Source organism: Bos indicus x Bos taurus, chromosome 10 (assembly GCF_003369695.1).
Source record: "Bos indicus x Bos taurus breed Angus x Brahman F1 hybrid chromosome 10, Bos_hybrid_MaternalHap_v2.0, whole genome shotgun sequence".
In the NCBI taxonomy this organism is placed as follows: Eukaryota; Metazoa; Chordata; class Mammalia; order Artiodactyla; family Bovidae; genus Bos; species Bos indicus x Bos taurus.
In genome coordinates, this window is record NC_040085.1 from 48,292,639 (window position 1) to 48,312,918 (window position 20,280).

Sequence of the window (20,280 nt, forward strand, 5' to 3'; positions counted from 1 at the left end):
CAGTTGGTGGTTTACCAAATTCCTTGATATCTGAATTGCAGAATATGTGAAATTAGGCAAAGGTATAACTCAGAAAGGTAGTTAGAAAGTACATTAGTGAATTCTGTTTCTGGGAATTAGTAAAATTCTAATCCTTGAGCAGTTAACAACCATAAACTGTGAACATATTACTGAAAGCAGCAACTTAAAGGCAGTGGAGTGTGAACAGAGTGGGTAGACTCTAGTGAAAGTCTAGTGAAGAGTCCCTGTTTGGAGGTGGGAGTTGCACTGAGTAAGTCTCCAATTTATGAATTAGTCTGAGGTCACATGGAATCAGAACATGGAAAAATTATAATATTCATGGCCTAGGAAATCAGAACACTTAATCTGAAGAAAACATACAGTGGTGAGGATTCTGGAATGGAAAGAGCTGGAAAGGAGATTCCCAAACTATGTCTACTGTCATTTCTTGCTGACCCTGAATCACACATATGATAGCAGATTCCAGACAACTTAACTAAGGACAAAAGATCAGAACAGATATCAAAGTTGCTGCCCAAGAAACAGAGCTTGTGGTTCTTGTCCAAGTAAGATAATTGATTACATGATAGAATTAAATAAAAACACAAATTCTTATCAAAGAGAAAAGGCAGCATCCACAGTCTCTACAACTTAACATTTATAATGTCTAAGATAGAATCCAAAGCTATGTAATCTAGGAAAAAAACAGGTAAATGGAACACATTTTTAGAAGATGAAAAAAATATGCTCACGTAAGTCAAAAGATTGGAAATCTCAGGAATAAATTATGCTATGCTAAGTCACTTCAGTCGTGTCCGACTCTGTGCGACTCCACAGACAGCAGCCCACGAGGCTCCCCCATCCCTGGGATTCTCCAGGCAAGAACACTGGAGTGGGTTGCCATTGCCTTCTCCAATGAATGAAAGTGAAAAGTGAAAGTGAAGTCGCTCAGTCGTGTCCGACTCTTAGCGACCCCATGGATTGCAGCCTAACAGGCTCCTCTGTCCATGGGATTTTCCAAGCAAGAGTACTGGAGTGGGGTGCCATTGCCTTCTCCGAGGAATAAATTAGAAACCATGAAAAGTGAAAATTGTAAAACTGAAAATATAGTATATCAAATTAACATTCTTAGATGATGTTAACAGCAGAATGTAGATGAAGAGGAAGAATTAATTAAACTTAGAGGTAGATCAATAGAAATTATTTCTCAGCAGGAGGTGAGAGAGAAACAGATTAAAAAAAAATTTAATGAACACAGAGAAAGCCTCAGGGACTTGTGAAATCATACCACACAGTCTAACATACATGTAATTGGAGTCCTAGAAATAGAGGAGAGAGAATGAGGCAAAACTCTGTTTTAAGAAATAATAGCCATATTTTTTCCAAATTTGATAAATAACACAAGTTTATAGTGTCAAAAAACACAGAGCAGGATAAATATTGAGAAGAACATACTGAGGCACATAATAGTCATGCTGTCGAAAGCCAAGGATAAAGGACTGACAAAGCACTCAGAGAATGACAAATTATATACAAGGGACCTATAATTTAATTGACTACTGACTTCTTACCAGAAACTACCCAGATTAAAGAGCCCAGATTAAAAAAAAATGGGACAATAGAATAACTGTCAACCTAGAATTCTCTACTATGTTCAGAGAAACTATTCTTTAGTATGATGACAAAATAACAACATTTTCAGATAAAAGAAAGCTTTGAAACTTTGTCATTAGCAGACCTGCACTCTAAAAAAAGCTAAAGGAAGCTCTCCCAGGTAAAGAGGATAGATAGCAGGTGGAAACTCAGATCCTTACAAAGGAATATAGAACATCAGAAATGGTAAACATCTGGAAACATCTGAAAGACTTTTAGCTCTTTCCATCATAATTTTTTAAAAAGCATGCCTGGTTATATCACAGCTTATTTTTTATTATCTTATAGATGGAATACATGTAATGATTATTGTATAAAGGACAGGGATAGTGTGCATTATGAACTTTTTAGTAGACTGTAATATATTATGTGTAAGTGGAATAAAAAGTAAGAGTGTATATTGCAATATGTAGAGGAACTGCTAAAAACTAATGTAAAGAATTATATATTAGAAAACAATCAAAATTTTAAAATGAGATTCTTGGAAAAAAAATACTTAAAGGCCAGGAAAAGAACACATGATCAAAAAGAGAGAGAGAGAGAAAGGAGAAAGAACAGAAAACCAGTAATAATTTGATACACTTAAATCTAACCATAACAATTGCATTAAACATTAATGAACTAAGGTGAACATGAGGTAGAAGTTATTAGAATGGGCTGAAAAAGAAGACCCAACTAAATACTGTCTATAAATGATGCACTTAAAATACAAAGACACAGCTAAGATGAAAGAGAAGGGATGCATATGCCATACAAACAGTAAGCATATGAAGACTGAAGTGGAGTTTTGAATGTCTGATAAATGGATTTCAGCACATGGGATTTTTCTTATGAATATAAGATTTTTTCAAGTCAACCACTGTCATATTAATACAGTCCAGAAGAAAAAAATGCATGATCATTTCAGTAGGTGTAGAAAGTGCACTTGTCAATATTCAACATCCTTTTATGATAAAAAAAAGAACTGTCAACAAACTAATAACAAGATGCAGAATTAGTTTAACATCTGAAAGTCAATCAATATAATATACCATATTACTAGAATAAAAGAAAAGCGATCATTTCAGTAAAAACAGAAAAAGCATCTGAAATCATTGAGCACCCATTCATGATGGAAACTCTTAGCAAACTAGGGATAGATGGAAGTTGTAGATCTGATTAAGGTTTTCTGTGAGAAAGATAGTAGTTAACATTATGCACAGTGATGACAGTCTGAATGCTTTCTGCTTAAATTCATGAATAAGAAAGTTTGTCTGCTTTCACATTCAGCTCAACATTGTGCTAGATGTCTTAGCTGTGTAATATGACTAGGAAAATAAAAGACAGACTGAAAAGGGAAAAACTTTTATTTGCAGTCAGATCATATACATAGAAAACCTTAAGGAATCTACAAAAGAAAAAGCTGCTAAAACTAAAATATAAGGCCACAAGATACAAAGTTGTGGTACAAAAATTAGTCATATTCTTATATCCTCTAAGGGGATGACAGAGGATGAGATGGTTGGATGGACTCACCAACTCGATGGACATGAGTTTGAGCAAGCTCCAGGAGCTGGTGATGGACAGGGAAGCCTGGCATGCTGGGGTCGCAAAGAGTTGGACATGACTAAGCGACTGAACTGAACTGATCAACCAGTTAATAATTGGAAAATGAATTTTTAAAATTTAAAATTCATTTAAAATTAAAAACTTTGAAGAAATAACTTTAACAAAAGATTTGCAGGTACTGCACACTGAAAACTACAAAACATTGCTAACTAAGGGAAATTGAAGATCTAAATCAATGGATAAACATTGTCATATTCATGTACTGAAGATATATTATTGTTAGAGTTGTATTTCTCTCCAAATTGAATAGATTTGGCTCAATCCTAATAAAAATCTCGGCATTTTTTTTGAGAAACAGATGAACTGATTCCAATATTGTTATGAAAAGTCAAAGGACACAGAATAGCCAAAACAATTTTGAAAAAGAACATAGGCCACATAGGTGGAGAATTTATGCAACATAATTTCAAGATTTTCTATACAGACAATCAAGACAAAGCAGCATTGGCATAAAAGTAGCTATATTGTTCAGTGGTCTAGAATAAAGAGTGTAGAAGTACACACGCGCCCCCCCCCCCCCCCACACACACATGCATACATGTGTGTGTGGTCAGTTGCTTTAAGCGTTAAGGTAATTCAAGAGAAAGGATAATCTTTTAAATGCATGATACTAGAACAGCTGGTTATAGGTGTGGAACAAAATGAAGCTCTGTCCTTATCACATGTAATATAGAAAATTAATAAGAGCTAAAATTAATAAACTTCTAGCAGAAGACATAGGAGAAAATATTTGCTCTACTGAGTTACACAAAGATTTCTTGAATAAGACTAAAAAAATATGCACCATAAAATTTTGAAAGAAAAATGTTGAAACAGACTTCATTAGAATTAAAAACTTCTGTTTGAAAGACACAGTTGAAAGTGAAAGTGATAGTCGCTTGGTCCTGTCCAACTGTTTGCGACCCTATGGACTGTAGCCCGCCGGGCTCCTCTCTCCATGGGATTCTCCAGGCAAGAATACTGGAAAGGGTAGCCATTTCCTTCTCCCGGGGATCTTCCCAACCCAGGATCAAACCTGGGTCTCCTGCATTGCAGGCAGATTCTTTACTGTCTGAACCACTGTGTTGATTGAAAGACACAGTTAAGAAGAGGAAAAGGCAAGCCACCGATTGGAGAAAATGTTTTCAAAACATGTATCTGACAAGCACCTTTAATTCACAACATATAAAAACTTATTATAAGTTAGTAATAATATGATAAAATGGCCAATTAAAAATGGGCAAAATTCTTGAACAGATATTATCCAGGTGGAAGTGTCTAGCTGGGTTGTGAGATCTGGAATATATATTTATATTTGCCATTTATGTTTTATATTTATATTTGTGAGTATACAGTTAATTGTTAAAACCATGGGTGAGATTTTGAAGGAAATATGTAGAGAAAACAAAAGGGAGAACCAGAAGGGTCTTGTGTCATGAAAGCTAAATGAGATGAGTTTCAAGGAGAAAATGGTCAGTAATATCAAACATATAGAGAGCCAGCAAAATAAGTGACTAGAAAGTGTCAATTGTTTTAGCAAGATTGGTGACTTTTCATGGAATGGGTCTGAAAGAAAGAGGTGGAAGCCAGATTATAGGGCTTTGAAGACCACTGGCTGTTGGGGAAATGAAGGAAGGGAGGTTGTAGGCTGTCGTGGTTATGAACAGGGTCTCTGGAGCCAGGTGCTTGAGCTTCAGTCCTTACTGTTCCGCTTCCTAACTGTGTCATCTGGGATGAGTTGACTTTTTTAAGTCAACTTAAAGTTGACTCTTTTAAAAAAATAATCTAACCTGCCTCATAGTTTGTTATAAGGATTCCAAAAGTTAATATATATATAAACCATTTATAACAGTGCCTGACACAGAGTGATTGCTGCATATGTGTTAGTTGTTATTTGAGTCATTATTATCACAGATTTTTCACTTGGGAACTTTGACTGAAACAGGAAGAAAGTCTAGTTTGCTTTGCTGGAAGCATGAAGGAGAGTCAGGGAGTGGAGGAGCTTAATGACATTTATATGACTGGAAAAACCAAAGTCAAAATAGATGATGCAAGGTTCCAGAGAAGGTGGGAGGACACTGGACAAGGGTGATTGGGTGAAACACCTGAATCATTGAAGTTAGGGGTAGGATGGCCTCTGATAAACACCAGGATGTTGGGAGTATTGTGATGCCTTTGATTTTTGTCAGTTAAAGAGATAAGGTTGTATGGGGGCTTCCCAAGTGGCGCTAGTGGTAAAGAACCCACCTGCCAATACAGGAGGCATGAGAGACATGGGTTCAATCCCTGGGTCAGGAAGATCCCCTGAAGGAGGGCATGATGATCCACTCCAGGATTCTTGCCTGGAAAATCCCTTGGACAGAGGAGCCTGGTGGGCTACAGTCCATAGAGTTGCAAAGAGTCGGACAGGACTGAAGGGACCTAGCAGCAGCAGTAGCACCAAGGTTGTATGCAGAAATGGGAGGAGGGAGTTGGTGGTGGAAAATAGTGAGTACTTGGGATCCCCAAGGGACATGAGAGAAATATGACCATGGAAAAGTAAAATGTCAAGTCTTTTGCTTTGCAAACCTGAATATCATCACAAGGTTTTCCTTCTCCATGTCTCTTTGTACAAGGGTTACCTGGCACACAATTATTTTGAGCTCACACACTTTGTCTTTATTTTGTAAGAAGAGTTTATACCTGTGAGATAACTTGAAACTCCCTTGAGGTCTTATAAAGCTATTCTTGAAAATCATTGAATTAACCTTCTTAACCCAGAAGAAGTCATGTAATAAAAAATTAAACAAAGTTTCCAAAAATATTAAGAGATTGGAAATAATTGAATTGTGATTAAAAGGTTTTCTTTCTAATTCTTTGTTTCTCTATCATGCCATTTCAGCTTTTTAGTTAGATACCACAATTGCTATAATTACTTACCCCTGCCTAAGGAACCGTTACTTTTATGTGTAGAAAATAATTGTAGAAATTGTTAACAAGGAAAATTCTGTGATTTTTATAGTTTGAGAAACCTGAGTTTGGGAATAAATAACAATTAATTTTTTAAAAATTTTAACAGTGATCCTTATGTGCGAGTGACGTTATATGACCCAATGAATGGAATTTTTACAAGTGTGCAAACAAAAACCATTAAAAAGGTTAGTATTTAAAAATTTTTAAGTATACGTGGTTTTATTTTTGTATAATGAAATATTGAAAAGTTAGTTATACTGTGTTTATTGTCTTTCAGACTTTGAATCCAAAATGGAATGAAGAAATATTATTCAGAGTAAGTATGCATTTTATTTCATTATAACAGCAAAGATTTTTTTCTCAATAGGTTAGAATGATAAGTTCTCACAATATTCTAAAATGTATCTTACAAGAATTTGTAAAAATTCAAGAGTTAAATCTGGGTATCCTCATGATGAGATGGCCTTGGGACCATTTAGTTTATTATGAAAAACATGTGTAAGGTAATGAGATAAAGGATGATGTAAGCCTGAATTATCTTATTCTAATTTACTTCTGATGGAGAGACAGTCTTATTCCAATTTTGCAGATTTTTATGTTTTTCTTTAAAGATGATACAATATTTGTGTTTCTCTTAGTCATTTATTAAATACACTGATCCAAACAAGAGATGGTGAGAGCCTACCAACAAGTGGATACATTATACATCCTTCATTCACATTCCTGCCTTCTTCCTCATCCCACTTCACTGTCCCGTAAGAACAAACTCCAGGCTCCCAAGAGGGCCCTCAAACTGACAGTGACACATGATGTAGATGGGAACAGTGATTCAAATAACTATAGATTGCTCATCAGAAACTGTGTTGAAACAGTATAATTAAGGTTGTAAAGAAAAAAGAATGATCAACTCAGAATTCTGTATCTAATAAAAATATCCTTCAAGAATGACAGTGTATTAAGGTATTCGAAGCTGAGGAAAAATAAGAGAATTATACTTGGAAAACTAAATACTCTTTTTCTAAAACTAAAGCTAAATACTACTTCTTCTCTGGTAGAATAAGTAGACAAAAACATTCAGTAAAGATACAGAAATCCTGAACAACATTATCAAATCAGTTTTACTTAACTGACATTTATAGACCTACCCAACAACAGCAGAACACATGGTCTTTAAAATTGCACACGGAATATATACTGAGTAAGCTGGGCCAAACCCCAAACCTCAACAGTGTTAAAATAATTTAAATCGTGCTAAGTATGATCTCTGACTGTAATGGAATTAAAGTAGGAATTAGTAACACAAAAATATCTGAAAAATCCCAAATATTCGGAAGTTAAACAACACACTTCTAAATAATACAGGAGTCAAACAAGAATTCTCAAAAAGAATTAGAAAATATTTTAGTAGAATGTAATAAAAATACAGCGTCAGTACTTCCCTGGTCCCCTGCAGGGGGTGTAGGTTTAATTCCTGGTGGGGAAACTAAGATCTCACATGCCACATGATGTGGCCAAAAAAAAAACAAAACACCAGCATTAAATGGATAAAGGAGATGTGGTATATATATACAAGGAATACTCATGAATACAGTGAATACTCAGCCATAAAAAAGAATGAAATAATGCCGCTTGTAGCAACATAGATGGATGGACCTAGAGATTATGGTGGCTTAGAGGTTAAAGCGTCTGCCTCCAATGCGGGGAAACCCGGGTTCCATGCCTGGGTTGGGAAGATCCCCTGGAGAAGGAAATGGCAACCCATTCCAGTATTCTTGCCTGAAGAATCCCATGGACGGAGGAGCTTGGTAGGCTACAGTCCACGGGGTTGCAAAGAGTTGGACACGACTGAGTGACTTCACTTTCACTTTCAGAGATTATCAAGTTGTCATACTAAGTGAAGTAGTCAGAAAGAAAAGACAAACACCATATGATATCACTTCTATATGGCATCTAAAATATGATACAAATGAACTTATTTATGAAACAGAAGCAGACTCAAAGACATAGAAAACAAACTTATGGTTACCAATGGGGAAAGGGGGTGGGGAAGGGATAAATTAGGAGTTTGAGATTATCAGATACAAACAATATATATATAAAACAGATAAACAACAAGGTTCCACTGTGTAGCATGGAGAACTATATTTAGGAGATCCAACCGGTCCATTCTAAAGATCAGTCCTGGGTGTTCATTGGAAGGACTGATGCTAAAGCTGAAACTCCAATACTTTGGCCACCTCATATGAAGAGTTGACTCACTGGAAAAGACCCTGATGTTGGGAGGGATTGGGGGTAGGAGGAGAAGGGGACGACAGAGGATGAGATGGCTGGATGGCATCACTGACTCAATGGACATGAGTTTGGGTGAACTCTGGGAGTTGGTGATGGACAGGGAGGCCTGGCATGCTGCGATTCATGGGGTCGCAGAGTCAGACACGACTGAGCGACTGAACTGAACTGAATAAATTTTATTGGAAGAAAATATGAAAAAGGATATATATATATGTTTACGTGTGTATGTATAACTGAATCACTTTGTTATACACCAGAAGCTAACACAATACTGTAAATCAGCTATTCTTCAGTAAAACAAAACCCAACAACATCAAGGTTTGTAGGATGCAGCTACAACACTGCTTAGAGAGAAATATATAGCATTAAATTATATTGAAAAAGAAGAAAGGTCTTGAACAATTAAGGTTCTACCTGAAGAAACTAGAAAGTAGCATCATTATAGAACCAACAGACTCTAAATGGATAAGTAAGGGATGTTATGAACATTTCTGTGCTTGTAAGCTCAATAACTTAGATGAAACAGACCAATTCATTTAAAGACATACCATACCAAAATTTTAATAAGAAATAAATTACCTGACAAGTTCTGTTAACTCTTAAAGAAATTACACTTGAAATTAAAAACCATCCAATAAAGAAAACCTTGATACCAGGTAGTTCCACTAGTTGAATTCTACCATGATTCTAAGGAATAAATAATTCCAATTCTATGCAGTGTCTTATTGAAACTAAAAGAAGGACTTTTCCCAGTTCATTCCTGAGGCCAGCATTATTCTGATACCAAAACCAGACTAAAGACTTATATAAGAAAGTTAAAACTGCAGACCATTCATGCTCATGATCATAACCATTCTATGGTAAGTTTGTTAAATTGGGTCCCTTCCATTCTGAAAGGGCAGTAATTTGTTCTCAAATTACTTACAGAAATGAGGTTTGCCTTTCCTATCTGTAGAACTTAAGCCAGCACAATTTTGTGGGTGTTTACGGAATATGTGTTTATAGGGATGAAATCTATGCAACATTTCATCCTTTCAAGGGGCCCAATTCACAGAGAAGGAGGTGCAAGAATGAGCCCATGACCATGGGATCCATTAATCATATCATCTACCACACCATCTAGAAGCAGGCACTGGAATGGCCCACTGAAAGCACAACCCAAGCACCAACATGGAGATAATACTCTGTAAAGATGGCATGCCAGTTTAATATTTAAGCCAAAAACCTCAATATGAGCTGTATTCACAACAGAAAATATACACGGTCCAGGAACAAAGGGGTAGAAGTAGGAGTAGCCCCACTTGCCATCATCTCCAAAGACCCACTGGAGGATCCCTGGAACTCTGGGCTTTGCCATGTTAGAGATCCAGGCCCCCAGAGGGAAAACACACCTTCTAAGGGACACACCTTCAAGGATCCCATTCAACCATGATCTACGCCTGCTGCCAGGGCACTGTGGACTCCTTGTATCTGGGAACCAGCAGGTGATTGAGGCTGTTACGTGGCTTCTAAGGGACCAATGGGAGAATTAAATGAGCTCATTATAGGAATCACTCTATATCCTTTTAAGTATTTAATGGTGGTACAAATCTGTGATATTCCCACTAGGTTGCCATATTTTTATTTGTTTTTTTAAACAGATTTATTAAGATACAGTTAACAATCATGTGCAATTCAGTGGTTTTTAGTATGTTCATGGAGTTGTTCAACCATCACCAAAATCTTAAAACATTTTCATCACCTGCAAAATAAACCCCATACCCATTGTTACTCCTCATTTTCCCCCAGGATCTGCCCTCTTTCCCAGGAAACTTCCAGTCCACTTTCAGTCTCTTTTAAAGAGATTTGCCTATTTTGGACATTTTGTTTAAATGGTATTATGCAATATGTGGTCCTTTGTATCTGGCTTCTTTCACTAAGTGTAATGTTTTCAAGGTTCAACCATGTTATAGCATGTGTCGGTACTTAATGTCTTTTTATTGCCAAATAATGTCCCATTATATGGATAACCACACTTTATCCATGCATTGGGTGGGCATCTGAGTTGCTTCCACATTTTAACTGTTATGAATAATGGTGGTATGAACATCTGTATACAAGTTTTTGTATGGACATCTATTTTCATTTGGGACGTATATACCTAGGAGTGGGATTGCTGGGTCAAATGAAGAACTGCCAAAGTTTTCCAAGTGGCTTGGTGGGCTGCCGTCTATGGGGTCGCACAGAGTGGGACATGACTGAAGCGACTTAGCAGTAGCAGTTACCATTTTTACATTCCTACCAATAGAGTTGTGGTCCTAGTGTAATTAGATTGACTAGTTTTCTGTGAGTATGGTTTCTGTGTGTCTGGCCTCTGATGCCTTCTTGCAACACCTACCATCTTACTTGGGTTTCTCTTACCTTGGGCGTGGGATCTCATCACGGCTGCTCCAGCAAAGCGCAGCTGCTGCTCCTTACCTTGGACGAGGGGTATCTCCTCACCGCCGCCCTTCCTGAGTTTCAACATAGGATAGCTCCTCTAGGCCCTCCTGTGCCTGCGCAGCCACGGCCTGGGGTTGGTCCTCCCGGCCACCGCCCCTGGCCTCAGGCCTCGGGGCATGGGGTAGCACCTCCCGCCTGCCGCCCTTGGCCTCGGGCTTAAGGGCGTGTATCTCCTCACGTCACCGCCTGGACCTAGGAGGCTGGGTATCTCCTCTCGGCGCCCAACCTGACCTCGGACGTGGGGTAGCTTCTCTCAGCTGTTCCTGCGCCGTCGCAGTCTGGCACTCTCGGCCGCTGCCCGGACCTAGGACGTGAGGTAACTCCTCTTGGTCGCCGCCCTTCGGGCATGGGGTTCTCCCGGCTTCTGCCCCTGACCTCGGACTTGGCGTAACTCCTCTCGCCTGCGCTTTAGGGCGCCTGTCGCAGCCGCCTGCACTTTGAAGCAACAGTTAGAACTGGACATGGAACAACAGACTGGTTCTAAATAGGAAAAGGAGTACGTCAAGGCTGTATATTGTCATCCTGTTTATTTAACTTATATGCAGAGTACATCATGAGAAACGCTGGACTGGAAGAAACACAAGCTGGAATCAAGATTGCTGGGAGAAATATCAATAACCTCAGATATGCAGATGACACCACCCTTATGGCAGAAAGTGAAGAGGAACTCAAAAGCCTCTTGATGAAGGTGAAAGAGGAGAGTGAAAAAGTTGGCTTAAAGCTCAACATTCAGAAAACGAAGATCATGGCATCTGGTCCCATCACTTCATGGGAAATAGATGGGGAAACAGTGGAAACAGTGTCAGACTTTATTTTTCTGGGCTCCAAAATCACTACAGATGATGACTGCAGCCATGAAATTACAAGACGCTTACTCCTTGGAAGGAAAGTTATGACCAACCTAGATGGCCTATTCAAAAGCAGAGACATTACTTTGCCAACAAAGGTTTGTCTAGTCAAGACAATGGTTTTTCCTGTGGTCATGTATGGATGTGAGAGTTGGACTGTGAAGAAAGCTGAGCGCCGAAGAATTGATGCTTTTGAACTGTGGTGTTGGAGAAGACTCTTGAGAGTCCCTTGAACTGCAAGGAGATCAACCAGTCCATTCTAAAGGAGATCAGCCCTGGGATTTCTTTGGAAGGAATGATGCTAAAGCTGAAACTCCAGTACTTTGGCCACCTCATGCGAAGAGTTGACTCATTGGAAAAGAGTCAACTTTTGATGCTTCCCTTCTGATGCTGGGAAGGATTGGGGGCAAGAGGAGAAGGGGAGGACAGAGGATGAGATGGCTGGATGGCATCACTGACTCGATGGACATCAGTCTGAGTGAACTCCAGGAGTTGGTGATGGACAGGGAGGCCTGGTGTGTTGCGATTCATGGGGTCGCAAAGAGTCAGACACGACTGAGTGACTGATATGATTTGATCTGACCAATAGAGTATGAGAATTCTCACTTCACATCCTTGACAGCACTTATTATTATCTGACTTTTTATCACAGCCTTCCTAGTGGATGTGAAATGATATTTTATTACAGTTCCCTGATGGTTCATGATATTATGAATTTTTTCACGAGCTTATTGGCCAGTTGTATATTTTCTTTGGAGAAATGTCTAGTCAGGTCTTTTGCCTGTTTTATAATTAGTTTATTTATCGTTTTGTTATTGAGTTGTCCTAGTTCTTTTTATTTCTAGATACAAGTCTCTTGGCTGATACATAATGTGCAAAAATTTTCTCCCATTCTGTGAGTTGTCTTTTGAATTTATTGATAGTGTCCTTTGAAGCACAGAAGTTTTAAATTTTGACGATGTTTGGTTCCTTGTGCTTTTCTTGTCATATGTAATCAATATCTTTTTAATTTACTATCTTCACTGGAGGGAGGACAGTTTCAGAGGCTTCCACTTGGCCTTCTCACTATGATAGTTCTTATCCCACAAGCCATAGATGCAATGTGGTAGTGATAGTGAGTAGACCCAACTTTCAGTACACTTGAAAAACAGGACAGTGACTTTTGGGTGGATCCGCAGAACCAGTGAACTCAGTATAAATTGAACATTAGTCAGGACCCTGTTTGTAATCAGGTCCCTTCAAGTCCTGCATTTTTGTTTTTAAATTTTGTTTTTAGCTGTGCTGGGTCTTTTTTGTGGCACGTGGGCTCTTTGTTGCAGTGTGCAGGCTTCAGTTTATATCAAAAAATCGATAGAAATTTGGAAGTTAAACAGCATATTTTAAGTAAGCCATGATCAAAAAGGAAATTATAAGGAAAATTAGAAATCATTTTAACTGTTTGGCAATTAAAACATACCAGGATATGGATGAGATAATTCAGTGCTTCTTCAAATGCTTTTATACAAAAGAAAAAGGATATAAAATTGATGATCTAAGTTTCTACCTTAAGCAAAAAATAAAAAGTAGAGGGAAGAAAATAAGAATAGAAATCAATAAAATAGAACATGGACAAAAAGTAGAGAAAACAAATGAAACTAAAGCTAGTTCCTTGAAAAGATTAAGAAAATTGCTACATCACAGCAAGCCCAAGTAAGAAAGAAAACTCAAATGATCAGTATCAAAGACAAAAGGAATCTCAACATGTGGGTAGAAATAGAGAGGAATTAAAATTACACAAATTTTAAATTTAAAACTGTAATTAAAAATTTTCCCATTATTTTTTATGATCTTGATTTCCTATTAAAAAGGATATTTGAAAGTCTGTGCTAAACTCTTGAATTAGAGATATTACCACAAAAATAAGAAAGATGACCATTTGAAAATGCACACCAGGCTTAGGACTCTATTGCCTTGTACTCATCTCTTTTACCATAATTTCACTGTTACCAAATATTCTAGCCAATATTACTTTATTCTGGGATCATGCATAGGTCATGCATTTATTTTAATCATAAATTTCCAAATTTATTGTGAGGATAACTAGTTAAATTTGTGTGGATCAATGCTAATTCATCACAGCTAGATACAGAACTGAAAACACATGGTGATTTAGCACTTGCTGTACAAAGGACATAATTATGTGTGGTTTTCTATTTTCTCCTTTGTCATTTCATTATTTATACATAGCACAAACTGTTTTCCATTGAATGTATTCACAGAGAAATGACTATTGAGATAACATAGTATAGTAAAATCTTGGTTATCTGGCATTCAGCCAAATGGATATTGTGACCAGAAGTTGAAAGGAGATTTTATATCTTTTAGAAAACATGAAGTTCAAAGAAAGTTTTTTTTTTTTTTTGTGGAGAACTCTTGTTGTTTAGTCACTGAGTTGTGTTCTGACTCTTTGTGACCGCATGGACTGACTGTAGCCTGCCAGGCTTCTCTGTCCATGGGATTTCCCAGGCAAGAGTACTGGAGTGGGCTGCCATTTCCTTCTCCACGGAATCTTCCTGAACCAGGGATTGAACCTATATCTCCTACATGGGCAGGCTAATTCTTTACTATTGAACCAGAAATGTTACTGGTAAATTAACAGACAGGACAACTCCAAATTGAAGTTAATGTTCAATCACAAAGTATAGTAAAATCTGCACTTAGAGTTGCTCACGTGAGACCAGGAGAGGCAAATTATCAGGAGGGAAAACAGTCTGACACATTAGGGAACCATATACTCATATGCTCTGCATCAGCATAGCATAGGAGCCTCTGAAAAAGGACCACTCATTCCCTGTACACCCATGGTGATCAGTTTGTATCTTTGGTATTCACACACATCTTGTTATATGTACATAATGTGTATATGTTCATGCATATATTAGTACTATGTTACAGAAGCAACATGTATACCTTAGATATTTTTATAAAAAAATAAAAGTCAGCTGTAATTTAATTTCCATAAAGCCACCACTAATTGTGTGATAGTCTGGTATTTTTTCCTATGTATTTTTATCCATAAATTTATCCTGGCAACCAACTCCAGTATTCTTGCCTGGAGAATCCCATGGACAGAGGAGCCTGGCAGGCTATAGTCCATGGGGTTGGAAAGAGTCAGACACGACTGAGCAACTTAATACTCACTCACTCACAGTCCCTACCCTCAACCAGGCTTACTATCTACTGTGGAGCCCTATGAACTAGTTTCTCAAAAGTATTACCAATGTGCTGAACCTTCTGAAGAGAAAACACGGGTGCTCGTGAGTGAATATCAGGGGATATTAGAGAATTTAGGGGAGTCCCTACATGTAAAGTATTTAAAGTAGGCCCTTCTGTAGTGTATCATTTAGGATGCTTTCAGCTTCCAGTAACAGAGTCACTGTAACAGCTAAAATTGGCTTAAATGACAGTTACATTTATTATTTCTCCTCACAAGAAGCAGGCATAGAAGAGAGGTAGTGACTGCAGCAGCTGAACGGGGTCATGTGAAGCCCAGCTTCTCTGGGATTCTCTTGGCTTTCTGTCCTTGGTCACAAGAAGCCTGCAGCAGTTCCAAACGACATAGCCTCCAATGATGATGTCCAGAGGTAGACCCTATCAGTCTCCTTTAAAAAGTGAAGAACCCTTTTTCAAAAGTTTCCCTGCGAGACTTTCATATCTCTTGGGCCAGAATTATGTTGTGTGTATATTTCTAACCCAGTCATGGATAAAGAGAGTGGAATTACTGGGAAGCTTAGAGGAATCAGAAGTAAGCTCATAGGAGGCGAGGTGGGGGGAGTAGCTGCTGGTATCCCTGACATGCATTGCCATCCAATATTTCAATAAAATTAGAATTCTGTTAGCTAGGAAAAAGGATGGGGTGACTAAGCACTAAGTATAGGTTGGGGCTTCCCTGGTGGCTCAGATGATAAAGCATCCACCTGCAGTACAAGAGACCTGGGTTCAAGCCCTGGGTTGGGAAGATCCCCTGGAGAAGGGAACAGCTACCCACTCCAGTATTCTGGCCTGGAGAATTCCATGGACTGTATAGTCCATGGGGTCGCAAAGAGTCAGACATGACTGAGCGACTTTCACTTTCACTTTCATAGTATGGTATAGCCATATAATGAAATCCTCATCAGCTGTTTAAAAAGAGACAGATGTTTATGTATTGATAGAGTGTTAGTTTCAAAATATACTAAATGAAGGAACAAATGTGCAGAACGTTGTATGTATGATTCACCTATTTGTGTAAAAGCAGAACAACTCTCTCATATACAGGTATTTGAAAAAATACTTCTGGCAGGACCTAAGAAACTGTTCACAGTATTTTCTCTGAGGGTGGGACAAAGATGAAAGATTTATAATTTGATGTTCTATGTATCTTTTTTTACTGCTTGAATTCCCCCTCTCCATGGTTGTGTATCTATAATTTGTTTTTATATTTGTTGATAAGAAATAACTATATAGAGAAACAAAGAAGACACAAAACATGTACATAAAAATGTGAAGATACTTTCTATTTATAAAATGCTTATAGCATTTTATATGCCTATAAAAATACTTACCTAGTTGATGTAACTTTACACAGTTTTTATTTTAAAATCTACTTACCACAGATGTTCAAACAAAAAAATGTAGATGAATGCTCATAGCATCATTATTCATTTAGTAAAAAAGTAGAAACAGCCTGTAGGTCCATCAACAAATGAATGGACAAACAAAATGGACAAATGAATGGGATATATACATACAATGAAATATTATTCAATTATAAAAAGGAATGACGTAGTGACACATGCTACAACATAGGTGAACCTCAAAAATATTTAAAGACCACATATTGTAGGATTCCCCTTATGTTAAATGTCTATAGTAGGCAAATCTGTAGAGACAGAAAATGTATTAGAGGTTGTCTGAGATTGAGGAAGTTGAGGGGAAATTAGGAGTGACTGCCTGGGCTTCCCTGGTGGCTCAGCTGGTAAAGAATCTACCTGCAGTGTGGGAGACCCTGGGTTTGATCTCTGGGTTGGGAAGATCCCCTGGAGAAAGGAATGGCTACCCACTCCAGTATTCTTGCCAGGAGAATTCCGTGGAGTGTATAGTCTATGAGGTTGCAAAGAGTCGGACATGATTGAGCAATTTTCATTCACTTCACTAGGAGTTACTGCTGACAGGCATGGAGTTTCTATTTGAGGTGATGAAAATGTTCCAAAATGGTGAGGGTAGTTAGTTGCATACTCTATACTAAAACCCATTGAATTGTACATTTTCAATGGGTCACTTACATGGTATGTGTATTATATCTCAATAAAGCTTTTTTTTTTTTTTTAATATACCTGCTTTGTTTTTTTTCCTGCAACCACCAGCATAATTTCCAGGAACATTACTTTAGGTTGTTTATGAATGCTGCTGCTGCTAAGTCGCGTCAGTCGTGTCCGACTCTGTGTGACCCCGACATTTATCAGTACCTTTATCCTTCTTTGAAAAATCTGGTTACTACTTTGGTGTTTTTTTTTTCCTTTTCTCTTTTGTCCATTTATAGACTTACATATTTTTCCACAAACATCACAATAGTCTTTATTTTTGTTTTTCCTTATACCTTTCATTTAACTATGACCCTGTAAACTGTTTTTTTGTGACCATAGCTTTACTCCTATTTTTAATAGAAATTTAAAAAATAATCTCATCAAAAAATTCACACATAGCTTAAAAAGAAATAGTATAAAGAAAGGGGCTTATAGTGAAGAGCGAAAAACTCTGGTGCCTCATCCTCAGCCCTCCTGTTCTTGCTTCCCAGAAGGAACTGCTCTAAACTGTTTCTGTTTGTCCTTCTGGTCGATATTCCCATTCTGATAAATAGTTCACACATCCCTGTCCCAAACTGACCTCTAGCTGTGATAGATGAGTAGATCGCCAACTTACGTTTGCTGTCTGTCCACGGTCACAAGAAGCTTGCCGTGATTCCAAACGACATAGCCTCCCAGGATGATGTCCAGAGGGAGAAAAGGGAGAATTTCCCCCATCGTGTCTCTTTTAAAAGGTGAAGAACCCTTTTTTGAAAGTTTCCCCAGAAGATTTGGCCCCTCATAGGAGTCTAGGTTGGAAATGGTTTTTCTTCAGGAAGTTAAAGCTGTTGTTTTATCAACATTGAACATGGTATTGCTATTGAAAGGGCTGATTCTTGTTCCTTTGAGGGTGATTCTTCTCTCTCTGTAAAAAAAACTGATGATTTATCTTTATCCTAGTGTTTTAAAATTTCAAAGTATTATGCCTTGTGTGTGCAGTGTCATCATATTGGGCCTTTGATAAGCATTTCAGTTTAAACACCACTGTTTCCCTTCAGTTCTGAAGCTTTTATGTGAATAATTTCTCTAATAATTTCCTTCCCTCTGTTTATACGATTGTTTGGAGATTCCAGCTAGTTGGATGCAGGGCCACCTAGATTGATTCTTATCTTTCTCAGTCAAAATTCCTCATGTAAACCACAGAACACAGAAAATGATTCGGGTGGCATTTTTCTCACATATTTCAAAAATAACCTTATCCAGTACCTTCCTAGATATATAGGAGAGAAATCAGTAGGTAACATACAGTAAATGTCTTAGAACAGGCGTCAGCAAACTTTTTCATAAAGAGCCATATAGTAAATATTTTAGGTGTCACACAGATAGGAGGCAAAAAGTAAGTCTGCTATGTAGGTACTCTGATAGCCATTTAAAAGGTAACCATTAAAAAATGTTAAAAAAAAAAAGAAAAGAAAAGAAAAGAAAAACTGTTTTATGGGCTGTTAAAAAAAAAAGAAGCAGGTGCCTGGTGGGATTTGGTCCATAAGCTGTAGCTTATTCAACCTCTGTTTAGGGCATTAGGGCTTAATTTTTTACTGAATCTGTTCAGAAAATCCTCTTTTTATTTTCTCTCATATTTTCCTTCAGCTTACCTTTTTGTTCTACATTTTGAGAGATTTCTGCAAATTTACCTTAGATTGCTTATATTTGAATTCAGCAGTCCTTTTTAGTGGCAACACCACTCAGTGCCTCTTAATATAGTGTCCTATTTTTGTCTTATAGATTCGGGATGTCCGTAGATATTTCTAAGGAAACACCTTATAGTTTTTAAAGGTGTTTACTTTTGTTTCCTAAGTATTTTTTTCCTTTGGGGACAGTTTTTCTGGTTATACATCTGTGATCTCTGCTAATATAGTTATACTTAACAGTGACACAATAGAAAAATCATCTATTGCTTCTACATATGAAAAGCGCAAACATGTAACAATTATATTTTTAGTTATCATTTATAAATTACATATTAAAACTGATGGTTGCATTATTATTGAACCTGTATCTGAAATCAAAGAGGAACTCTTTCATAATATGTGTCTGTGTGTGTTTACCAGAGGTTTAGGTGCCATATGAATATTCTCTCATTAGGGCCATTGACCCCTTTACTTCAACTTTCTGTTCTTGTTTTCAGTTTCTTCAGAAGCCCTGCTTCATTGCTTTCCTCCCCACTTCATCTCTGCCAGAAAAGTGTTGATATTGCTCAGCTGCCGTGGCCCTCGCATGTGCATATGATCTTTGCTGTGTTGCTTTTATGCTGATAGCTTATGGTGAATGATGGCGGATTCATGATCTCCGAAGAAGATTTAACTTCAGGACCAGGGACCAGGCTTGATCACTCAAGCGCTTTAGTAGCAGAGTTTTATTATTATTATTATTTATTATCACTCAAGTAGCAGAGTTTTATTAAAATATAAAAAGGGACAGAGAAAGCAAAGATCTTACCAGGCCCACTCCCACTATATATACATTTTAAGATAACAGGTTTAGTCAGAAGGTTTTCAGGAAGGAGAAACATGTCCTCAAGCAGGATACATTATTGTTATATAATCCTTACTAAGGAATGTAGAAAAAAAGTTTGTCCTTTCTTCCTCCTTGAGAATTCCAGACCCCTGTCTCTGCTTTGAGAGCCCCAGACCCCTTTCTCCTCCTCAGAGACCCTGGGCTTCATGACAATTTGCCTAGGAATTGACTCTTTCAGTGCCTTTTACAAATTCCTTTGCTATTACGAAAATAGGATCTCAAGAGGGAGAGAATTAATGTTTGTGTTTAAGCTGTTTGAGCTTCTCTAGTGGCTCAGAGGGTAAGGCGTCTGCCTGCAGTGCAGGTAGACCTGGGTCCGATCCCTGGGTCAGGAAGACCCTCTGGAGAAGGAAATGGCAACCCACTCCAGTACCTTTGCCTGGAGAATCCCATGGACGGAGAAGTCTGGTAGGCTACATACAGTCCATGGGGTTGCAAAGAGTCGGACACGACTGAGCGATTTCACTTCACTTTAAGCTGTCCTTCTTGAATTAGAATTCTCACAACACATTTTAAATTGTATTCTTGCATTTACCGTGTGCCTTTGATATAACACCACCCCCCCTCCCAAAATAAACAAGTGTTTTATG

General features: G+C 37.8%; 1 protein-coding gene across 1 annotated transcript in view; it reads left to right on the forward strand.

Moving 5' to 3' along the window:
- NEDD4 (neural precursor cell expressed, developmentally down-regulated 4, E3 ubiquitin protein ligase) overlaps positions 1-20,280 on the forward strand; it is a 146,036-nt gene that overhangs the window by 21,573 nt on the left and 104,183 nt on the right. Inside the window, exons 3-4 of the mRNA XM_027553934.1 lie at positions 6,299-6,377; positions 6,470-6,508. Coding sequence (XP_027409735.1) covers positions 6,299-6,377; positions 6,470-6,508 — 118 coding nt within the window. The remainder of the gene's footprint in view (positions 1-6,298; positions 6,378-6,469; positions 6,509-20,280) is intronic.